Consider the following 21,685-nt stretch of genomic DNA (forward strand, 5'->3'; position numbering starts at 1 on the left):
TCTCATTTAGATTATTCATGGAAGTAACATAATAATCATTTTAATATGAACATATTTATGAATTAAGTCTTCACATGCACATCGATTGGCTTCTAAAAAAACATGATGCAACTCGGAAATGCAAATCTATAGAATTATGTGTTTATTAATCGAAAATTGAGCAGAAGTGAAAGGTAAAATGTGTAGAAAGAAGTGACTCCAATCTACCCTAGAGCTACGCTCCTTAGAGAAAGAGAACCCTCTTTCTTTGCCTAACCATAATGGTGCCAAGTAAAATTTTCCATAATCCTACGCTTCCCTCACCAACAACTCTCATTTTGAGCTTTCAAATCGTTGAATCTCACAATCACACAGTTGCAAGTGATCAAATTGAGAATTTCTTTTAGGCCCACCGGGCTTCTCGGGCGCTCTTCTTGTTTTCAATTATACCCTTCCACTACTTAAGTAGCACATTATAAAAAATGATAAATTTTTGAGAAATTTTGAAAATCCCGTCCGCTACTTAAGTAGGAGCTTCCCAACATTATGATTGAAAATGGACTTTGTCTATTCTGTTTTTTGGAAACTAGCTAGGAAACACACTTCTTGCTTGGTAAATCATGTATTTCCTAACACACAATTGCGAAAACTACTCACTAGGGCCGAGTTGGACCATATAGACAACAAAGCGTTTTCTCTAAAGTTATAGGTTGAATTTGAACTCATGATCACCGGTTAAAGAGATCTGGATCATCACATCAAATTTTTGTAGGTTCAACAACTTAGGTTTGTTTTAATAAATATGAATCCAACTTAAAATATACTCACTCCGTCCCAAAATATTAGAAAAAATTGGCTAATAAAATTTGATGTATTTGGTGTAAAATTTAGACCAGATACATTCATTTTTGTTGACCCAATTTTGCTTATATTTGGGGTGGAGGAAGTCCATAAATGTTATCTGCAATGTATTGTTTGGTTTGGATTTATAACAACTGCATTTGGGGATAACATATTCTAGATTAGAGTTTCACAAAAGCACCTCATAGTTTAATTTGTAAGTGAAGAAACTTAAAAATGTCAAAAAAATGGTAAGCAAGGAACACAATCTTGCTACTACCAATTCCTCTGAATCAAAATGTCAAGATAATAGACAAACACAAAATCTTCCTTAGGAACACATTGATTTTCTAAATATTCAAAACTCCTACTTCAATCTCAAATCTTTACTATTAATGGATCACACGGAAATATCAATCTCAATTAAGTTTTGATCATCCTCATTCATCTCATTCATTTCTGCTAAAAGCTGCATGAGATCTTGCTGCTTGTAAATGGATTCTGAAAGGAAACTTGAAAATTTCGATTCCGATTTTTGCTTATTAGATTCTTCAGTTAAGTTAGACAAGTTCCTGCTTGGAAGGTCGATTTCAATCAAGCTATCCTCCTCTTCCTCCTCCTCCTCCTCATCGTCGTTATCATAATCATCTGAAGGATTGAACATATATAATTATTATCATAGATACAAATTATAGAATACTAGATACGAAGAGATAGATAAAAAATTACATACCTAAGATAGGATCGACCGAAGGAAAGTACGAGAGTAAACTGCTATCTTTGCCATCTAGATTATAAGTTGTATCTACGATCATTCCGTTAAATCCTTCATCTTGATCATCATAGTCACAATCATAGTCTTCACCATCAGTGTCAGAAGTTAAGATATCACGACTACTCATATTTTGACATCCATTGTGATCAATCTCAAAAGTTTCCCCGATGATTGACCCGTTACTTCTTTCGCTATCTGATGGAAATGAAAAATTTGATATCAAATCATCTTGTTGCTTATTTTCATAAACATTGAACTCAAAAGTTTTATCCATGACTAATAAATTTCTGCTTTCAATATCCAATTGTGCTTCATCTTCCTCCTCATGATTCTCACCAATTTCACTTTGTTGGTTCTTAAGTTCAGTCTCACTAACATCAAATGAGGGTTGTAGCTTCTCTTTGAACAGATTATCTTGAACTACACTTTTATTTTTAGATTCTTGTTTCTTTTTCAATATGACAAGAAACAAAGTGGATACAAGAGCAATTGGTATTGCAAGAAGGAAAGTAAATGAAAAGAAAAATGACAAGAGGACAAGAAGGATCAGCATGATAGGTAGAAAAGTGCTTATATTTGAACTCAGCTTAAAACATGAATTTTGCTTATTTGCCTTCATCATGATCATTGACTTGCAAGAACTACTGAGAGGAGAAAAGTATAATATATAGAACTATATGAAAGATTGAATGCAAAGTTTTATTGCTAGCTGTTTTCAATCAACATTATGTTACCCAATAGCCCTTAGATGAGATGACGCGAGTCTTTTCTAATTTAATCAAGGTTATGGGTTCGATCCAAGCTCGAGCATGCAACAATGTTAAAACTCTTAAGGAGAGTTTATCGTCCATTTGAATCTCACAAAACTCGAGAGATTAGTCTCTGCAGTTACGCACAAAGGATATCTGATGTACGGAAAAATAAAGTCTTGAAATTGCTAAATGCATGTACCAAACATATCTGACCCCCCTAACATGGCACTACATTAACCACATCAAAACAAGACAAGTATGAGTAAGACAAATCCATAATGTAGCTGAGAATTTCTTCTCATGTTTCATACTTCTGATCATTTCAAAACATGACAAGACACTTGCAAAAACTCAATATATACCAAACTTGGCAACAAATTTTTTCCAAAAGAAAATTTTTTTTCTTCCCAAAAATGTAGGCACATATTTTCTATGGAATCAAACACAATTTGAGCACTTTTATGACTATTTTTCTGGACATGATTTCAACATATACATAATAAAATACCATTGAAATCAAGGACAGGCTTTTGTGGCAACTAACTGATTGAGTATTAGTGACAGTAAGACTCAACAACGTTGGTCATGTAATTTATGAGAAATGAAAATTATTAAAATGAGCAGTGCCGGAAGTTATGATGACCCCTTTTCTATTGTCTTTAGCAATTCAAGCTCAAGCAATTACTCATTCCATGTGTGTTGCAACTTGCAATTGATTATCTCACAATGATTAAAAAAATGATAAATGAAAAAAAAAGATGATTTTACACAATTGTTCTTATTAATAACTATTAGTGTATTTAACTTTAACCCACTTGGATTGGTCTGGTATTGACTTGACCTGTGAGTGTGCTTCTCTTAAGATCTTAGGTTCGATTCTCTCTAGTGCTAATTTGGATGGACTAATTTAGTTTCTTAAAAAAAAAGTGTATTTATATTAGGTTTAATCGCAGTTTTATTCCTCAATTTTCACTCCAGTGGAAGAGGGGTGGGCTATGAAGCACGAACTCCGACATGGACACGAAGACACCGCCAATGTAAGAAATACAGGACACCGACACCGCTACATATTTATAAAAGATATAAATTGAGAATCAAAATATATACATATAAATTTAAGTTGAGCAAGTTATTTCTTAAAAAAAGTTTTAAAACAACATATGATAGTATTTTACCTTCATGTAATGTCTTCAATTCCTCATCGATCAATATTATTGTTTCGACACATCGTTAACTCTGGTAGATATCTCTGATATGTGCCTAAGGAGAGTATAAGCAAAGAAAAACAATTTATTTTGGGACACGTGTCGCATGAGTGTCTTACAGGTGTCAGACACCGATCAAAGGAGTGTCAAAGCAAAAAAAAAATTTGAGTTGTTTTGGACACCGGTCTAAATCCAACACATGTCGTATGAATGTCATATGAGTGTCGGATACCGCAACATGTCTAATTATAAAGGTTTGCCTGCTTCATAGGGCTGAGGGAAAATTCTATTCCCGGATTGGAATGGAATGAAACCCCACGTTTTAGAGTAAAATTTCTCTTATACCCCTATTTCACTTTCACCCACATGTTCTTCCACTCTAATTTTTTTTCCCACCTTCTTTATAATAATCGAAAACTGCTTGCATCATGCTTATATTCATCTTGCTCCATGAGGTGTGAATGTGACTTTCTCAAAGGCTGCATTTTTGTGACTATTTGGTAAGTCAAATAAGCGAGTTTATAGTTTATTGGACTAGTTTATAAGTTTATTTGATGAAAATGTACGTGTTTGGTAATAAGTTTATCTAATTAGCTTGTAACGTTTTTTGAGATACTATTTCAAGTAGCGTGTGAGATTATAGCTTTTTATATTTTATTCCATATTTACCCTATTATTTTCATTTATTATTATTATTTTTAAATTATAAGAACTATCCACTAACCATGTACTTTTATGTTATTTTGTACTCCCTCCGATCTCATATATAAGCAAAAGTTGTTTTTTTAGATTCATTGAAAAAATGATGTATTTACTCTATATTTTAGATTAAATACGTTCGTTTTTCCGTGAATCTACAAAAACCACTTTTGCTTATATATGTGGCCGGAGGGAGTACTTATTACAACGGTTAAATTTGTCAAACACTTTAATTTTATTTTATTAGTTTTTCAGCTAAGTAGGGATGGCAACGGGCGCCCATGGGTGCGGGTTTGACACTTACCAAACTCACACCCGAAATCATCACCCAAACCCAAACCCAAAGGCTGTTCGGGTGGCAAAACAACACCCACGCCCACGCCCATTGGGTTCAGGTTTTTTCCACCCAAACCCAAACCCGCAACACATTTGAAAATAATTTGCAAACTTAAGAAATTAAATTCCAACATAGACTTTGAATTAAATTACAACTAAAATTAAGGTCTTCTAAGGAAATTCAAACATAGACTTTCAAGAAATTACAACATAAACTTTCAAGAAATTAAATTACAACTAAAATTTAAGGTCTTCCAAGGAAATTGAGGGAGACTATGGGGATAATTAGGTAATTATAAAATATTTCGGGTGAGTGTATGGGTTTCGGGTGTGTTTTTTTATATTATCCCGTGAATAAGATTTCAACCTTTATGTTTTGGGAAACTTAATCCGAGAATAAATTGTATATATGTGAAACAAACATCCCTTTATACAATGATATGTACACTGAGAAAGAAAAAAATGTGATGGGTAAAAGTATCTTTTTTGGGGCTTAATAGACCCCTAAAAAAGTTATTTTAGGGCATAAATTTGGACTTAATTTTTAGGAACTAAGACGGTCGCATAAATTAGTGTTTAGACAAAAAAAAAAAATTGATCTAGCTTCAAAGAACATTCACAGAAGAATATACATCGAAATCCTCCAAAATAGTCCTAGTGAAATTCGAACCTAAAATCTTGCATTGTATTCATAGTATTGACCATTTTGTTTCCATTTTGTGTAACAACTAATGGGTCTTTGTAGAAATTATATTATGCAGGGGGACAGGATGATAATGGAAACGACAAAGATCTGTTCATGGATGAGCCTCCATTAGGTGCCTTCATAATCACATGTAGAAGCAAAAGTGACCCACATAGATAAGGGTTCTGATTTATTCAAAAATTTTGGGTAATGCTATTCTCCCCTCAATTTACTCAGAATTGAAATTTGTTTGAAAATATTTTTTGATAGTATAATTTTTTATTTGAAAATATATTTCGAAAGTGTAAATCTTACAAAAAAAATATCTTCCAATAATATATTTTTCTATGTTAGCAATAAAATATTTGAAAAATGTGTTATTTACCTTAGTTAATCCTTTTTTGACTCAATTTACCTTAATTAATCCTACAATAATTAATATCATAAAAGAGAGAAAATACATTTATATTTCTCAATTGTAAATAGGTGTTTTATCATTTAAAAAAAAAATCAAATGTGTTTTATTTTTCTGTTAATAAAAGTTGGTCCAATTGATAAGGACTTGACTTATATTCTACGATAATCTGAGTTCAATTCTCAGCGTTAGAATCTTATTGGTGGATAATCTAATTTGTCACCTTCGGTATATTGAGTCTTTGTAAGTGGCTTATGTTTGGTAATGAACAAAAGTATGAAACATAAAAAGGAGCGCAGCTATGCTCCATTTTGGAGAGCTCCTTTTATTCCTTTTCACTTCACTGATAGATGACATGTGGCAAAAATTGATCAAAAGGTTGAGATTTAAAGTTTGTTTTAGTAAAAAATAAAAATAGGAAGCACAAAAACATCTTCTTCCTCAATCAGTGGAGTCATGGTTGCATTTCTTCTTCCTCCGCCGCAGTCCCTCTCTGGCCATCTCAATGGCGACTTTCTTCATCCCTCCCCAAACCATCCTCCATCTTCTCCTCGTCCTCTGTTTCCTTCGCCACCTCCTCTTCATCCCTCACTTCAAGAAGTTGAAGGATCCTTCTGCAAATCCTTGGCAGATCCGTTTTGAAAATCTAACAAAAATAAGATCGAAATCCATATTCAACTAAAAATCAAAACGCAAAACATGAATTGACAAAAAAAAAGCGTGAGGGGGAGGGCATTCGACAATTGCCGGCGGCAGTGGAGGTGGTGGTGACGGCGGCGGTGGTGGAGGTAATGATGGAGGTGGTGGACACTCTATCACTTGTGGAGGTGGAGGTGGTAGAGGTTGACATGGATTTTCACACTCAGCACACATTGTGCATGGAACTTGGTCTTTTGCTACTAATGAAGAAGCTCTGGTGTTAGATGAAAATGCAAGTATGAAAGTAAGCAAGAAAGGCAAAAAATTAGCCTTTCTTTGTGAATCGAAAATCAGATCGAGATCATCCTTTGTGAAATTTGAAGAAGGAAAATGGAGTTGTCGTATATAAATTGTTTTGGCGGAGAGGGACGGTGGCAGAGGATGCGGTGGAGAAGTGGTTGCAGCTCCATGGACCATGAGTGATTGAGGAAGAAGGTGATGTTCTGCAAATATTTATTTTTACACTTTAAATCTCAGCCATTTGATATACCTTTGCCAAATGTCATCCATCAGTGAAGCGAAAAGGAATAAAAGGAGCTCTCCAAAATGGAGCATAGCTGCGCTCCATAAAAAGAAGCAATATCATTCTTAAGAATCTCAAGCACATTATGGATTTCTTTTCATTCATCACTTTCCTTCTTTCATTACCAATTGCTCTTGTATTCACTTTGTTTCTTGTCACATTGAAAAAGAAAAAAAAGGGTCTAAAAAGAAAGTGTAGTTCAAGATAATCCTACTCAAAGAGAAGCTACATCCACCATTTGATGTTAGTAAGACTTTGAGGAGTGCTAGCTAACAACACTCTATCTTACACATATTCTCTAATTAGATGAAATTCATGTGAATCTCACCATTATGTGAGACTTATTTCAAAAGTGACGGACTCACATTGATTTCAACTAATTAGAGAGTGAATGTTAGAGAGATTGTTGAAAGCAGAGTGTTCCTAACACTCCTCTACTCACTTTACACTATGAAAAATGAATTGCTCACTTTAGAGTAGCCGAATCTAAAGGGTGATATGATCTCCATCAAAATCCCAGAGGACGAATATCAAAGAGGAGTACGTAGAAGGATGAAAAAATAATCTACACCCAAGATTGATCATACCGAATGGAATAAAGTTAGTGACGACAAGTGAGTTGCATATCAAGTTATCTAAACCGTGCAAACCCTTAGGTTAGTTGAAGATAAACCCTCTTGGTAAGGGTGTATAGTTTATGAGGTTGATGACACTGATTCTTTTGATCAGGCTAGTCAACATTTGTCCCTTAATCATATCTCATGAAGTTATCAATGATGGAGGATAAATTAGAACTCAACAATGAACACATATTGAGAGAAAATGAAGGAAACTATCTTTGATTATTGAATTGAATGATGAAAATAGTGTTACAATGAGTATATATATACATAGTTGTGTAGCTAACTACTCTAACAACTTGTAACAGAAAAATAACAAACTAACTAACTAAAACTCTAGGATAGCTAAGCTAGTCTACATCACACACACTATATTTACAATGCACCAATCTCTTGTTACACAAGTAACTTGCAATGTAAGCAACAGCAGGTTTAACAATATCATTGTTACATAGGACACAAATTTATTTATTTTTGAATGGCAACATAGGACACAAATTAATAGCCTGATAATGTAATAAGTTCAATAGCCTCAGAGAATTCAATGAAACGAAATCAATTTTAACATAACAATTTCGGTTGAGGGCCTTTATTTCACTTTGTAAATATCATTATATTATATATTTTCTTATGATGTTGGAACATGTTTGAAAATGGAGAGAATTTGGTTAGAAGTTGGAAGAATAAATACCAAGTCGTTGTAACTTAGAAATAGTGAAATGTAAATTGAAAAAGTGGGATAAGTCCCACATTAAAAATGACATATATACTCATTATTAGTATTAGTAGTGTTTGTGGGTCCGTTTGAATTTGACTTATTATTGAATTTATGAAAATAAATAAATTTTTATTTTAATTAAATTACTTTTTATCCTATTCTTTATAGTATATTTTTTTCTAGTTTTGTCCCAAACAAACCCATTTTAGATTGACTTGAGTTTGAGTAAAGAAATAGAGATTGTTACTTGTTCTCGTCTTGCTGCTTGCTAATATAAAGTTGTTGTTAGGCATGGTGGAAAAATACCATGATGAGGCAGGTACGATCCAAACGTGTGCATTACTCAGAATCTGCTTCCATGACAATAAAAAAGTGTGAGTTAACAAATAATTTTATGAGTTTGCCTATTTTCAATACAATCATCATAATAAGTTGAACAGAAAGAAATAATAAGATTGATCATTCCTATTGTTATTATTTTATTAGCTTACATCTCAAGGCTCAAGAAATCAACTACAATGAATTAGCAAAGTCTCTTGGATTAAATTCTAAGCAAAAATTAATCAAATATATGGTCTAGAGTTTTCACAATTTCACCTTTCCAATCATAAATCATAATCACACACATGCATAACAATTTCGGTTGAGGGCCTTTATTTCACTTTGTAAATATCATTATATTATATATTTTCTTATGATGTTGGAACATGTTTGAAAATGGAGAGAATTTGGTTAGAAGTTGGAAGAATAAATACCAAGTCGTTGTAACTTAGAAATAGTGAAATGTAAATTGAAAAAGTGGGATAAGTCCCACATTAAAAATGACATATATACTCATTATTAGTATTAGTAGTGTTTGTGGGTCCGTTTGAATTTGACTTATTATTGAATTTATGAAAATAAATAAATTTTTATTTTAATTAAATTACTTTTTATCCTATTCTTTATAGTATATTTTTTTCTAGTTTTGTCCCAAACAAACCCATTTTAGATTGACTTGAGTTTGAGTAAAGAAATAGAGATTGTTACTTGTTCTCGTCTTGCTGCTTGCTAATATAAAGTTGTTGTTAGGCATGGTGGAAAAATACCATGATGAGGCAGGTACGATCCAAACGTGTGCATTACTCAGAATCTGCTTCCATGACAATAAAAAAGTGTGAGTTAACAAATAATTTTATGAGTTTGCCTATTTTCAATACAATCATCATAATAAGTTGAACAGAAAGAAATAATAAGATTGATCATTCCTATTGTTATTATTTTATTAGCTTACATCTCAAGGCTCAAGAAATCAACTACAATGAATTAGCAAAGTCTCTTGGATTAAATTCTAAGCAAAAATTAATCAAATATATGGTCTAGAGTTTTCACAATTTCACCTTTCCAATCATAAATCATAATCACACACATGCATTCAACTATATTAATTTATTGTGAACACACAATTCTTCATTTTTTTCTGTAGATAAACAAAATGACAATAGTCATTGGAAATTCGCAAATGGAGGAGTTAGGTTTCGAACATCGATCACAACGTAGGCCTAACAATTTTGACATTATTATCGGTTAATAAAAATTTATGAGATTATTCCTATTTTTTTTTTAATTTGGCCAAAAATATTCATTTTCTAATTAGTTGAAATTCAAATACATGTCACTAAAATTACGCGCATCTTCCATGATTTAGTGAAACTCATTTAAATTTCAACAAATTAACTCACTTGTTTTCTCTTTCCTCATGCAAGCCACAAGTCCTGAGATTTTGTCCTAAAAATCTTAAAAACCATCGGTTGATATGTCAAGCTCAAAACAAGTAAACAATGAATAACCATTAATTTGTGGGACAAATAGTAACCTAAAATATTGGCTATCTGGCTATATCCCTTTCAAGTAACAATCATCATTTATAACAAAAGCCCTGAATAGTAGGTAATCTTTGTAACTTGGGATAAAATCAAACATATGAATTATACTTCATAATAATTTGCCAACCATGGGTATTTTAGGAAATGAAAATAATAAATTCTATATGAATATCTCAAGTCTAAATTCCCCAACATTATATATAAGGAAACCTTCTTGCCTTTAAAAATACACCAAATCCCCATCTATTATAAATTATCCTCAATTTAGATCCACTTTCATTCTATACAATAAAGTGGAAAATATGAATCAACTCAATTTCCATAAAATAGCATTTTTGACTCAAAGCATAAAACCTCATAACTATCTAATTAAGCTTACTTCAATAATATTGTTAGTTTCATTATCTTTGTTTCCTTTCATATTTTTTCCTTCTTCATTAATTTCTTTCTTCCATGAATTCAACTTCTACTTCTCTACATTCTCTCTTCAACTATTTACTCACACTATAGACAAAAATTGCATGTTCCTCCTATGCAATGGTCTCCTTGTTTTTGTTGGAATAACAAGATCTTTATCTTGGTCTAGTAGTGTTGATGAATCTTCCAACTTTGATAAAGATGGTTCACAATCACTATACTCAAATGTTGAAGCTATTAAAGAGTCTATGTTAGTAGAAGAAAAAGTTAAAAATATAAATTTGGAAGTAGGAAAAGGAAGTAGCATATTAGTTTCGGAACAAGAGGAAGAAATTAGCCTATTTGATGATGGAGATGAAGACGAAGACGAAGAACAAGAAATGGTTGAAAGGATTGAAGAGGAAGAAGTTGTTGAAGAAGCAAATTTGGTGCTAAGTACTGAGGAGTTGAACAAAAAATTTGACGACTTCATTAAAAGGATGAAGGAAGATTTGAGGATTGAAGCTAAAGTTAAGTAGTACAATGGTTTGAATTTAATTATGAACTTTTTCATGATGTTTCTAATATTGTATACTTTTTCTCTTTTAATTGGAATTTAGATTACAAGTTGTAACGGCATGCTGAAGTAGTTGATTATGGCCGACCGATCTGAATACAATGGTAAAGATTATTTAGTAATAATTAGTTGATTATCTTAATCCAATGGCAAAGATTAAATTAATAGTCGAGATCAATAAATGGTTTTATGTTTATGTGATTTTTTTTCCCTTTGGATAAGCTTATGTTCATGTGATTGAAACTGGATGAACTTTCTTATTCATTTTAATGGACTTCTTGATATAGAAGGTCCCATAGGCTCTCTCCATCAAAGGTAGTCATTCTCGAAATTGAATGGTTTTGTTTGATTTTCATAGTATCCCAATTTTGGTCGGTGAGAATATATTATTTCATAGCAAATTTAAATTATGAAATATTTAAGACGTTTAGTGAGGTCAAAGCTTTTTGTTATATGGTAAATTATAAAAAGAAAATAGAATATTGCAGCTAAAAGTATTTGACTAGAAAAAGTTGCGTAATTGAGCTAGCCTGTAGGATAACATAACATGGTAAAAAATGTAAGGTTTAACTTTACTTTAAATAACAGTTTAGTGATCGTTTATTTTATTTTTTTAATAATATTTTAGTCTTCATGTTAGACCATGTGCAATGGGAGTTGAATGAGGAGTTGAATGAGGTGTTGAATGATTGGAGGAGGTATGTTGAAGATGATGCGGAGGAGGGAAGAGTTGAAAGTTTTCAACTGTGTTGAACACTGACGGAGGGGACACGTGGCGCTGCTTCATTTGGCCAAACAGGTGCGTGCGTTACATGCGCCGACAGGGAGAGTGAGTTGCTGCAAAACGCGAAGAGAGAAGAAGAGACGGGACACGTGTGATGCGCTGATTGGCTGTCCAGATTTTTACCTCATTAATACTTTGAACTCAATTATTTCATTGCAAATTAATTTTTTATTTTTTTATTTTTTTTTACCAAAATTCATGATTTTTTTTTGTTTATAAATAGAGACTTGGTTCATTTGATTTGGACACAGAAAAAAAACCGGATTTTTTCACTATAATAATCTTATTATTATCTTCTTATTAGTGTTAATCTTGAAGTATTAGTCTTTTTTTAAGTGAAATGGATCCCAATAATCACTTCAACAACACCCATGCATTATTAGATAATCATATATAGGATTAGATGAACACTTTTACCACCTTTAAAATGATCATTATCAATAGAAATAAAAACACGGGTAACATCTCCAATCCCTGATAAAGAACATTCTTTTTCAGAACAAAGTTACAACAAGAATAATTGTGACATCATATTGGACAGCTTCAGGGTGATGGACCAGCAAACTGTTTCTCCATTGCATATGTTATTTGGGAATTACTTTTGGACATTTAAACATAAAAGTATCAATATTGTATAGTTTGCTCTTCATTTTCTTGTCATGCCTTCGATCTTTTGATTCACTTATGATCTAACCTGTTGATCAGAAAGGTTGAGGCCGGTCCGTTGAGCAAGCTTCCACACTGAAGGGGGGGTTTGTACCTGCAGGTGCTCCGATGCCTAAGTCAGCAAAGAGAACAAGAGAGATACAAGAAAAGAGAGAGAAAGTATAGTGAGAATGAATCAGAATACCTGGCTCTCCTGTCTAGGAGAGCTTTTATAGTGCCCTCAGCGCTGGGCCAAAGGTTGGTCTATTGGGCCGGGATAACCGGCCCAATAGACTCAACTGCCAAGATAGTCCCTGTATCGTAGGGGAAGGCCGTTATTTGCCTCTATCTTGGTTGGAGCCGTTCCGCTATTCGCGGGTAAGGGATAAGCTCCATGACAGCTGTGGTTGGATAAAGGAGCACGTGCTAAACGTGCTGCTTAGCTGTTAAGCTACGTAGGAGCGGATCAACATGCGCGGATGTATGATCACGTGGTTAACGTGGTGCTAACCCGTTAAGTCGAGCAGGACACGTCATTGGCTAACGTGTCGGGGAAGTCTCCCCTTATTGGGCTGTGCCCCAAATGTCGGGCAGAAGGGATTGGGCCAGCCATTGGCCCAGTCCAGAACAGGAGCCCCCCAAGTCGTTGCTCCTAGTCATAGGAGTAATGACTTAAGGTCCATGCCCGTATATCGAGGAGGAGTTCATAATTCGTTGGTTATGATTGTTGCTCGCTTTCACGAGGAGAGTATATATGCTGCTCGTAAATTCCTCGGTGGCGTGGCGAGGAGGTTTTTCCAAGGAGGAAGTTTCTCTTTGCTCGTATCGCGTGCCACGATGTTCGAGGAGGAACTTACGGGGAAGAGATTCTACCTTTGAAAGTTACTGGCTTTCTAGTCCCTCGACTAATTGTCGGGGAGGAGTTGTGTTGATTGAACCTCGTAAACGTTGCCTGTTTTCGCGGGCATGTGCTTTTATGAAGTTCGTTTCATTTACCCGCGATTGTTGGCTGTGTGGAGTGTCGAGGAAGTATAGATGTTGGATATTGACGGGATCCTCGAAGAACGCGCCGTCAGTTCGATGCGATGTGAAGAGACAGGCGTTTCTTTAGCTTTTGCCACGTGTGTTGGCTACGAAGAGGCGTAATAATTGCCTTGGGAGCATGCGCTAATTGCCTCATTTTACGAGGAGGTTTCTTGACCGCTGGATTCATCGTGTCTTTTCATTTTAAATCAGACTGAATCTCATCCATTTGATGGTTCCAATCGTGGCCTTTGGATTTAATTAACGGCTGTTATACGATCCAGCGTGATGTCTCGTGATGTAGAGGGTATGAGCCTGCTGGGTCTATAAATAGAGAGAAGGAAGGAACATTTTCACTTTTTACCATTTGCCTTCCCCTTCCTTCTGCGTTTTTGCTGCAGCTACTTGCTTCTTCCGTTTGATTCAGCGCTCAAAGTTTCATATCAAAGTTCCCAAAGGCTTTCCATTTTTCTCTTGACAAAGGTAAATTCTCTTTGCTTTTTACCTTCATTACTTGTGTAGATTTATGCTTTTGGGTTTTATTTCATACCCATTTTGTTCATGTTTGTATTGGGTTTGTTTTGTACCCATTTTGCATTGTTTGAGAGTAAACAGTTTAAGTTACTGTTATTAGTGATATTTGATGTGTGATAGTGGTAGATTCGCCGTTCAAACGCTATTTTGTGCCTTATCTTTGCGCATTTACTTGATTTTCTGTATTTATGCTTGTATTTTGGGCTTTGAGGTTGTGCCCACTGTGAGTGCCACTGCTTTAATGTGGTTTTAATGTGGCCCGTTGTTTATGTTTTCTGGGAAATAGGGGTAGATAGTGATGAATTTCTGGAAAATCACCTTGAATGTTGATGAACATTCATATGCTTTTGGAAAAGACTGATGAACACGAAGAACAGTGTCCAACTTTCTGGGATTCTATGAGTTTTGTGTCGGGGAGGAGATGTTGTTTCCTCTCCCCGTTTATTGTAGCAAAAAGCTAGGTTAGCTGAACCTTGTGTCGGGGAGCTTCTCCCTGTTTTCGCCTTCGCGAATATTTTAAGTGTCTATGAATTGTATGAATGTCGGGGACCTTCTCTCCGTTTTTTCTTTGAGAAAATGAGTTTGTAGAAACTTTGTGTCGGGGAGCTTCTCCCCGTTTATTTCGCTGGGAAAATTTTGTGGATAAATGAGTTTGTAGAAAACTCTTTGTCGGGGACCTTCTCCCCGTTTTTAACTTTAGATTTTATGCAAAACTATGTTTGCTTCTGGGCGTCGAGCAATGTTGATAGCTTGTGTCGGGGACCTTCTCCCCGTTTTTAGGCTTTGTGAAATGGTTCTCCTCGTCTCCTCTGTTTTTGTCTTTGTTTTGCCATTTTGATAAGGGCTTTTGGTCGGGGACAACGTCCTCGCCCTATCCTACGCCCTTTCACTTGATTTGCGGTGAAAGGGTGGATTTGATAATTGTCGAATTCATTTCATTTCCGCTGCTTTTCAGGTGCACGAAATGTCAGACACGGAGGAGATTACGGGGAGCCAAGCAGCGTCGAAGCACAAGCTTGTTGACACCATTACGGATCCTGCACTGGATTGGGTTGCGCCCGAACCTAGGGGCATTGCCTCGACGCTCACTGCCGATGATCCCCGACTTTACACCATTGTCGAGGACATTAGGAATGGGCCGGTAAATTGGGAAACTCACTTGCCCGAGGAAGGGAAGCGGATCTGCTCGCCCTTTACTGATGATGGATTCGCCATGTACGAACTGGCTTTTAAAGAGTTGGGCTTTAAATTGCCCTTCAGTAGGTTTGAATGCGAGGTTTTTGGTCGGCTGAAGGTAGCTCCCTCGCAACTCCACCCAAATTCTATGGCGTTTATCCGGGCATATCCTATTCTCTGCCGGTACTTAAATGTCGAGGCCACGGTTCCCCTCTTCTTCCATATCTTCAAGATACAGAAACAAATAGTCGAGGAGAAGCAGGGCTGGGTATCTTTGAAACATTGCTCGGCGAAGATTTTCAAAATGTTCGTGGAGTCTGCCCGGGGGTTCAAGGAAAGATACTATGTTGTCAAACCGGTGACACAAGCTGCCCGGGATTCTCTTTACATGGAGAGGGGATTGTTTAATGAGGATGGGTCTCCCCGACTTGATGACCAAGGGGTCCCTATGACTGAACGGGTACCCCGATTCCCTTTGGCTTGGTCGTCCGAGCATTTTGACATGAGGACGGAAGAATATTTGACCGCTGCTGTGGATCTGTCCCCGGAGGAACAGGCAGGGTTCTTGAAGCTCAAGACTTATGTCAAGGGCTTCAAGCCTTGTACTTTTACTGTCGCCTCGGGTGCTGTTGCCCTCGACAAGAAGGGCAGGCCCAGGGTCGAGCCTCGGTTTGTGAATACCAAGGCCTTGCTTGCGTGCAAGAGTGTCGAGGAGGAAAAAGTCTTGCTCGGTATTTATTTTCAATTTTCCCTTTGCCCGTATTTGGACTTGTGTTTATAATGTTTCGTTTTTTGCTCCTCCTCGTGGTACTGACCATTTAATGCTTTGTTTGCAGATAACATGGCCGACCTTGCGTCAGAGCTTTTTAAGCTGGCTGCCGAGCACAAGGGTGACAAGCCGAAGAAGAAAACCAAGAGGGCCAAGGTTGGGTCGAGCAGCACAATGAATCTGGAGGAAACTGCGTCCGGGAGTCCGAGCCAATCTTCCCCGGTCGTGAGCTCTAAGGTAGCCCCGGGTAGCCGAACAAAGAGGTAGAGGGACGAGGCCCTGGCTACTATTGTTGATCTGTCCGAAGGGGATGGCGGGTTTGTTCTCCCCCCTTGCCTGAGCAATGGGAGTTTCTTCGACAATAATCCTCCCCAAGTGCCTGTTTCAGAGAGAGATTATCTGTTGGGCACCTCTGCAGCTGCTCGTCAACAGCAACTAAACCGGGATGTCGCTGCGGTTATTAGGTTGGCGGAGACGGCACTTGTTTTGAACGAGGGTGGCCCGACTCATGAGGTGGAGAAGTTGGCCGCAAAAAACAGGAAGCTGGAGGCTGAGATTGATTTGTTGGAGAATGACCTACTCGACCTTAGGACCAAGCAGGAAAATTATTTTAAGAATATGGAGGAGGCTCGACTTACCGCTGAGCAGCTGGAGAAAACGAATAAGGTGCTCGAGGACCTTAAAGTCAGCAGAGAGAACAAGAGAGATACAAGAGAAGAGAGAGAAAGTATAGTGAGAATGAATCAGAATACCTGGCTCTCCTGTCTAGGAGAGCTTTTATAGTGCCCCCAGCGCTGGGCCAAAGGTTGGTCTATTGGGCCGGGATAACCGGCCAAATAGACTCAACTGCCAAGATAGTCCCTGTATCGTAGGGGAAGGCCGTTATTTGCCTCTATCTTGGTTGGAGCCGTTCCGCTATTCGCGGGTAAGGGATAAGCTCCATGACAGCTGTGGTTGGATAAAGGAGCACGTGCTAAACGTGCTGCTTAGCTGTTAAGCTACGTAGGAGCGGATCAACATGCGCGGATGTATGATCACGTGGTTAACGTGGTGCTAACCCGTTAAGTCGAGCATGACACGTCATTGGCTGACGTGTCGGGGAAGTCTCCCCTTATTGGGCTGTGCCCCAAATGTCGGGCAGAAAGGATTGGCCCAGCCATTGGCCCAGTCCATAACAACTTATTAGTCTAGAATGTCATCATTGTGTTTAATTTAGAGGTGAGAATTTAATGAGTAGGCTTCATCCCCCTCTTTGAAGCATTTCATCAAACAACTTCTGGGCCCTCTTTATTCAATCGTTAACACCCAAAAATTTGGGACATAGAAGTTTTATTTGAAAGAATTGGAGAAGATTCCACAGTAAAGGGGGTTTTGGCGGTGGAAAGAGGATGAGAGAGAAGAGAGAAATTGAATTATGTAAATGTGAGTGGGGTCCATATGTGTCAGATCATTCGCAGTACATTCGTGAAATTACAGCATTTCCCAAAATCTATTATTTATATGTTTAGGAGTTTTTCTCTCTTGATCACTTTCATATGTGGCATCCTCTCATTTATCATAATCTATGTGGTAACTTGTGAGAGTATGTTTTCCTATGTGGCAACCTTTGAGAACTTCAATAGAAATTATGTAATGTATGTACTCATATAAGGAATTTTTTTTTGGTGTCCTTCTCAATCAAAATTTAATGCTAATTAAAAAATAATCATTCAAAAGGAAACAATTGAATACAATTCAATTTTTTTAATGACAATATCAATTTTTACTTTTTTTTGGTGTCCTTCTCAATCAAAATTTAATGCTAATTCAAAAATAATGATTCAAAAAGAAACAATTGAATACATTTCAATTTTTTTAATGACAATGTCAATTTTTACTTCTAATTTGATTATTTGATATTTTATTCATTATTATTATTATTACATTATTATTATTATATTATATTTTAGTAACAAAGTCATTTTGTCCCATAATTTGTCAATTAGATAATTGTTATTAAATGATATTTATAATTTCGATCTTCATTCTATTAATATAAATAGCTGTGATTTGCAACCGATTTCACACTCTATTGCAATTCAAAATTATACTTTTTGCAATCTTTTATCTCTATTCTTTTTTTGGGTGATTTCACTCTCATTTCCTTCAACTTTTTCGTTGTTCTATTTTCTTCTTTCCATGTTTTTTTTTTCAAGTTTAATATTATATAGTATATTTTTGTATTTTAATGCTATCCTTTTTTGTGCCTACAAGGAGATAATTTTCTTTTCTTATTTTACAGCAGGTGCCCGTCTTTTTTGTGCTTACAAGGAGATAATCTTCAACTTTTTCGTTGTTCTATTTTCTTATTTTCGAAGATGTTATATGCATTTTTTTTATATATATAAGCTTTGTATTTAAATGATGTTTATGATTAATCATAATTATACTAATTTTGAGCTATAATTTTTTATTAGCAGGTCCATACGGAAGAACATATTGTTCGTCATTCAAATTAGGATTAGGTATTATCAACTGATGTTAGAGTTTTAAGTATTTATTTATATTTTTTTATATTTTATTGTCATTTTTTTTAATCATGTTTACTTATTAAAAAACACTTTTTTTTACTATTATTAATAAATGTTGTACTCTTTTTTTTACTCATTATTTTTTTGTTTGTCTAATTTTTCATGTGATATTTAACAAATATACTGATAAAATAATAGAAACTCCTCGAAGGACTATACTATAGAACGAATTGCTTATAAAAAAAAATTATATATATAGAACGAATTGGCCAAATGTGGAACTGAGAAATTGAAGGCTTAATATGTTTCAAAACAAAATTGAAGGCTTAAGAATCTCTGAACAAAAATACTCACCTTAAAAGGAATATAAAAAAAAATAAAAATAGTAATTTAATTGTTCACAAAAAAAGTTATTCTTAAACTTCATACTTATCGAACAGAGAAAATGGTGTGATTGTCTGAAATATAAAAGGAATGAAGTAATTGACTTCATAGATTATTTTTCTATTTTATTTTATTATTTTATTAATTTTATTAATAAAAAAAAGTTACATAGTGATTTATACCAAACATAATATTACAATAGGGGGTATTGATAAAAAAAAATCTACATGGAGGAATTAAGCAAAAAATAACTTACACGGGGTGGGACATACATTTGTATATTTTATTATATAAAAAATACGATAAATATCAATTGAAAGTAAGGAAAGTAACAATGATTTTATATATAAAAAAAGAAAGAATTAAAAGTAATAATATCATGTATTACTTTGTTTTTATTTTCCAAACATCACTGTAAGATAAACAAATAGATAAATTTTTTAAAATTTGAACCATTAACAAATGAGATATGCATAAAAAAATTGATATAAATTTTTTGTGTGTCAAACAAATGACAAATAATTCTACTGTTCATTACACAAATGTGAAATTTTTTCACACGGGGACATGGGCTAAAATACTCCAAAAGAAAACAAATGTCTAAAGGAGAGAGATGACGATTAAGAACTAATATATATTAACCGTTAGATTAGTTTTTGCTTAATGACATTTTTTTATGAAAATAAAAGAACAAATATACAAACATGTGGGTTGGGAACGGGGAGTGGAGTATCACTCTCTGTTCTACCATTTCTCCTTAAAATCTCCAAAATTTGGATCATTTATCATATTTAAATAAATTATTACATTAAATATAAAATTAATTTTACAAATAATTAAAAAAACTACAAAATATTGAAAATCTAATAATCCATATTTTTCATGTGTCAAAAAAATATCTATATTTTTCATTGAACATTAACCCGTGCATTTGCACGGGTAAGTTATACTAGTAAAAATAGAATAGGTCTCTACCAAGAGTTGAACCCAGGTACTCTCGATGCTAGGGTGCTACAGAGTGCATTTCATGTATTTTTACTCCGAAACAAATATATATATAATATAGCTTTTTAATTTTATATAACTACAAAAGGTATACTAGTAATTTATTATTTTTTCGGGGGTGGCCGTGGCCACCACAGCCACCTCCTAGTTCCGCCTCATACATACATATATATATATATATATATAACCGACATTTTCTTCTTTCATTACTAAAATTAAGTGAGTAAATTCAAACTTACAAATAGTTAGATTAGAAGTTATAGACCTACCTTACTTGAAAAAGAAAAATTTAGAAAGAAATTTACTAGTATTATTTATAGCATTTATATATAGCCATTACAAAGGATAGTAAAAACTCAGAAAACAAACTTTGATCATAAATTAACTATATCCTCTACTATATATAAATCTATATAGCTGAGAAATATCTTCAGTAAGTAAGTGATCTGTGATCTATACTCTCATTTATATATGGCCTATATGCTATTTTTCTAGCATTGTCTTCACTTCACAATTAATCATCTGAAAAAAGAAAATCCAAAACAAGATACAAATTTAGTATAATCAAAATTATATATTACTCGGTAGGGACGACATCAGTTCGATCCCCCGCAATTGCGATCGGAAGGGGGCTGAAACCACTTGATGCCAGAACTGACCCCCGAACCAGATTAAACTGGTGGTGAAAAAAAAAATAATTATATATTACTAAGCGACTAGATTTGGTCTAGTGGTGAGAGATTTGGGTAGTATGCACAGATCCTTGGTTCGATCCTCATTGTCAACATTGTAAAGAAAACAAAAATTATATATTACTAGCTGCCCGTGCCTGTCTGTGTGATCCATATTTTCTATTATGCAAACTTATGTAAAAAAAGAAGAAGACATGCCTTATGTTATGGTGAGTTTGTTAACAAAAGATTTTTACCGCTAAAAAAATGACATGCCTATGTTATGGTGAGTTTGTTAATAAAATATTTTTACAGCTAAAAAAAAGTCAAGGGTATTATTGATATTATGAAAATTTCTCACCAAATTTTTTTATATCATCTTTATATATAGATATATATTTTTTTCAAAAATAAAATAAAATTGGACTACAAGAAGACATTCAATTAAAAAAATTTCAACCCTAAACAATAAGAAAAAAAAAAAGGATAAAATGGAAAAAATAAATACAGAAAATTGTTAATTAAAGTTAATATTTTTAGAAAATTAAAGTGAATTTAGCAAATAATTAAAGTTACAATATTTTTTTTGGGGAGAGTAATAAAGGAATTGCAGCAAATTAATTGGGGTAGTATAGTCTTACTCTGAGGAGGTAATTCATCTGCCTTTTCAAGAGGAGCTGGTAATTCAAGATGGTCATGATCGTCATCAGGGTGGTGGAGGTGGTGATTGTATCCGGCAACAATGTAGTCGATGATTTCCTTAATAGGTCTAGGGATAGGAACTGGATCATTGTTGGGTGGAGTAGTGTTGGTAAAGATGGTGACGACAGCGACAAAGACGGCAGTAGATATGAAGAGTGGAGTGAAGAACACTATTGAGTTGATCAAGGTTGGAAGAAGGGAGAAGAAAAGGAAAATGGCAATTAGGGCATCAATGATGTAGGGTTTGAACTTGAAAAGTTCTTTTTTTGAGAGTAACTTGGAAAGTTCTTGTTTGATATCCATGTTGGAAAAGGAAAAGGAACAGTGTGAATGATGATTCCGATTGTGATGGGTTTGTGTGTGAGGGAGAGGTGTTATATAGTGTTATTAGAAATTAA

The 21,685-nt window shown here is 34.7% G+C and overlaps 3 protein-coding genes across 3 annotated transcripts; 1 reads left to right on the plus strand and 2 right to left on the minus strand.

Annotated features, from left to right (window-relative positions):
* Positions 1-1,007: 1,007 nt before the first annotated feature.
* LOC123912917 (RING finger protein PFF0165c-like) lies at positions 1,008-2,382 on the minus strand. Its single transcript, XM_045963514.1, has 2 exons — positions 1,553-2,382; positions 1,008-1,467 (listed from the first exon to the last, which is right to left on the minus strand). The coding sequence occupies exons 1-2, from the start codon at positions 2,220-2,222 to the stop codon at positions 1,220-1,222; spliced, it is 918 nt and encodes a 305-aa protein (XP_045819470.1). The 5' UTR covers positions 2,223-2,382; the 3' UTR covers positions 1,008-1,219.
* Positions 2,383-6,188: 3,806 nt separating this feature from the next.
* On the minus strand, positions 6,189-6,802 carry LOC123915162 (WASH complex subunit 3-like). The gene is made up of 2 exons (XM_045966309.1): positions 6,434-6,802; positions 6,189-6,332 (listed from the first exon to the last, which is right to left on the minus strand). The coding sequence occupies exons 1-2, from the start codon at positions 6,800-6,802 to the stop codon at positions 6,189-6,191; spliced, it is 513 nt and encodes a 170-aa protein (XP_045822265.1).
* Positions 6,803-10,341: 3,539 nt separating this feature from the next.
* On the plus strand, positions 10,342-11,285 carry LOC123912918. Its single transcript, XM_045963515.1, has one exon. It carries the CDS (start codon positions 10,414-10,416, stop codon positions 11,044-11,046), a length of 633 nt encoding a protein of 210 aa, XP_045819471.1. The 5' UTR covers positions 10,342-10,413; the 3' UTR covers positions 11,047-11,285.
* Positions 11,286-21,685: the final 10,400 nt, after the last annotated feature.

This window comes from Trifolium pratense, linkage group LG3 (genome assembly GCF_020283565.1).
Source record: "Trifolium pratense cultivar HEN17-A07 linkage group LG3, ARS_RC_1.1, whole genome shotgun sequence".
NCBI classification, from domain to species: domain Eukaryota; kingdom Viridiplantae; phylum Streptophyta; class Magnoliopsida; order Fabales; family Fabaceae; genus Trifolium; species Trifolium pratense.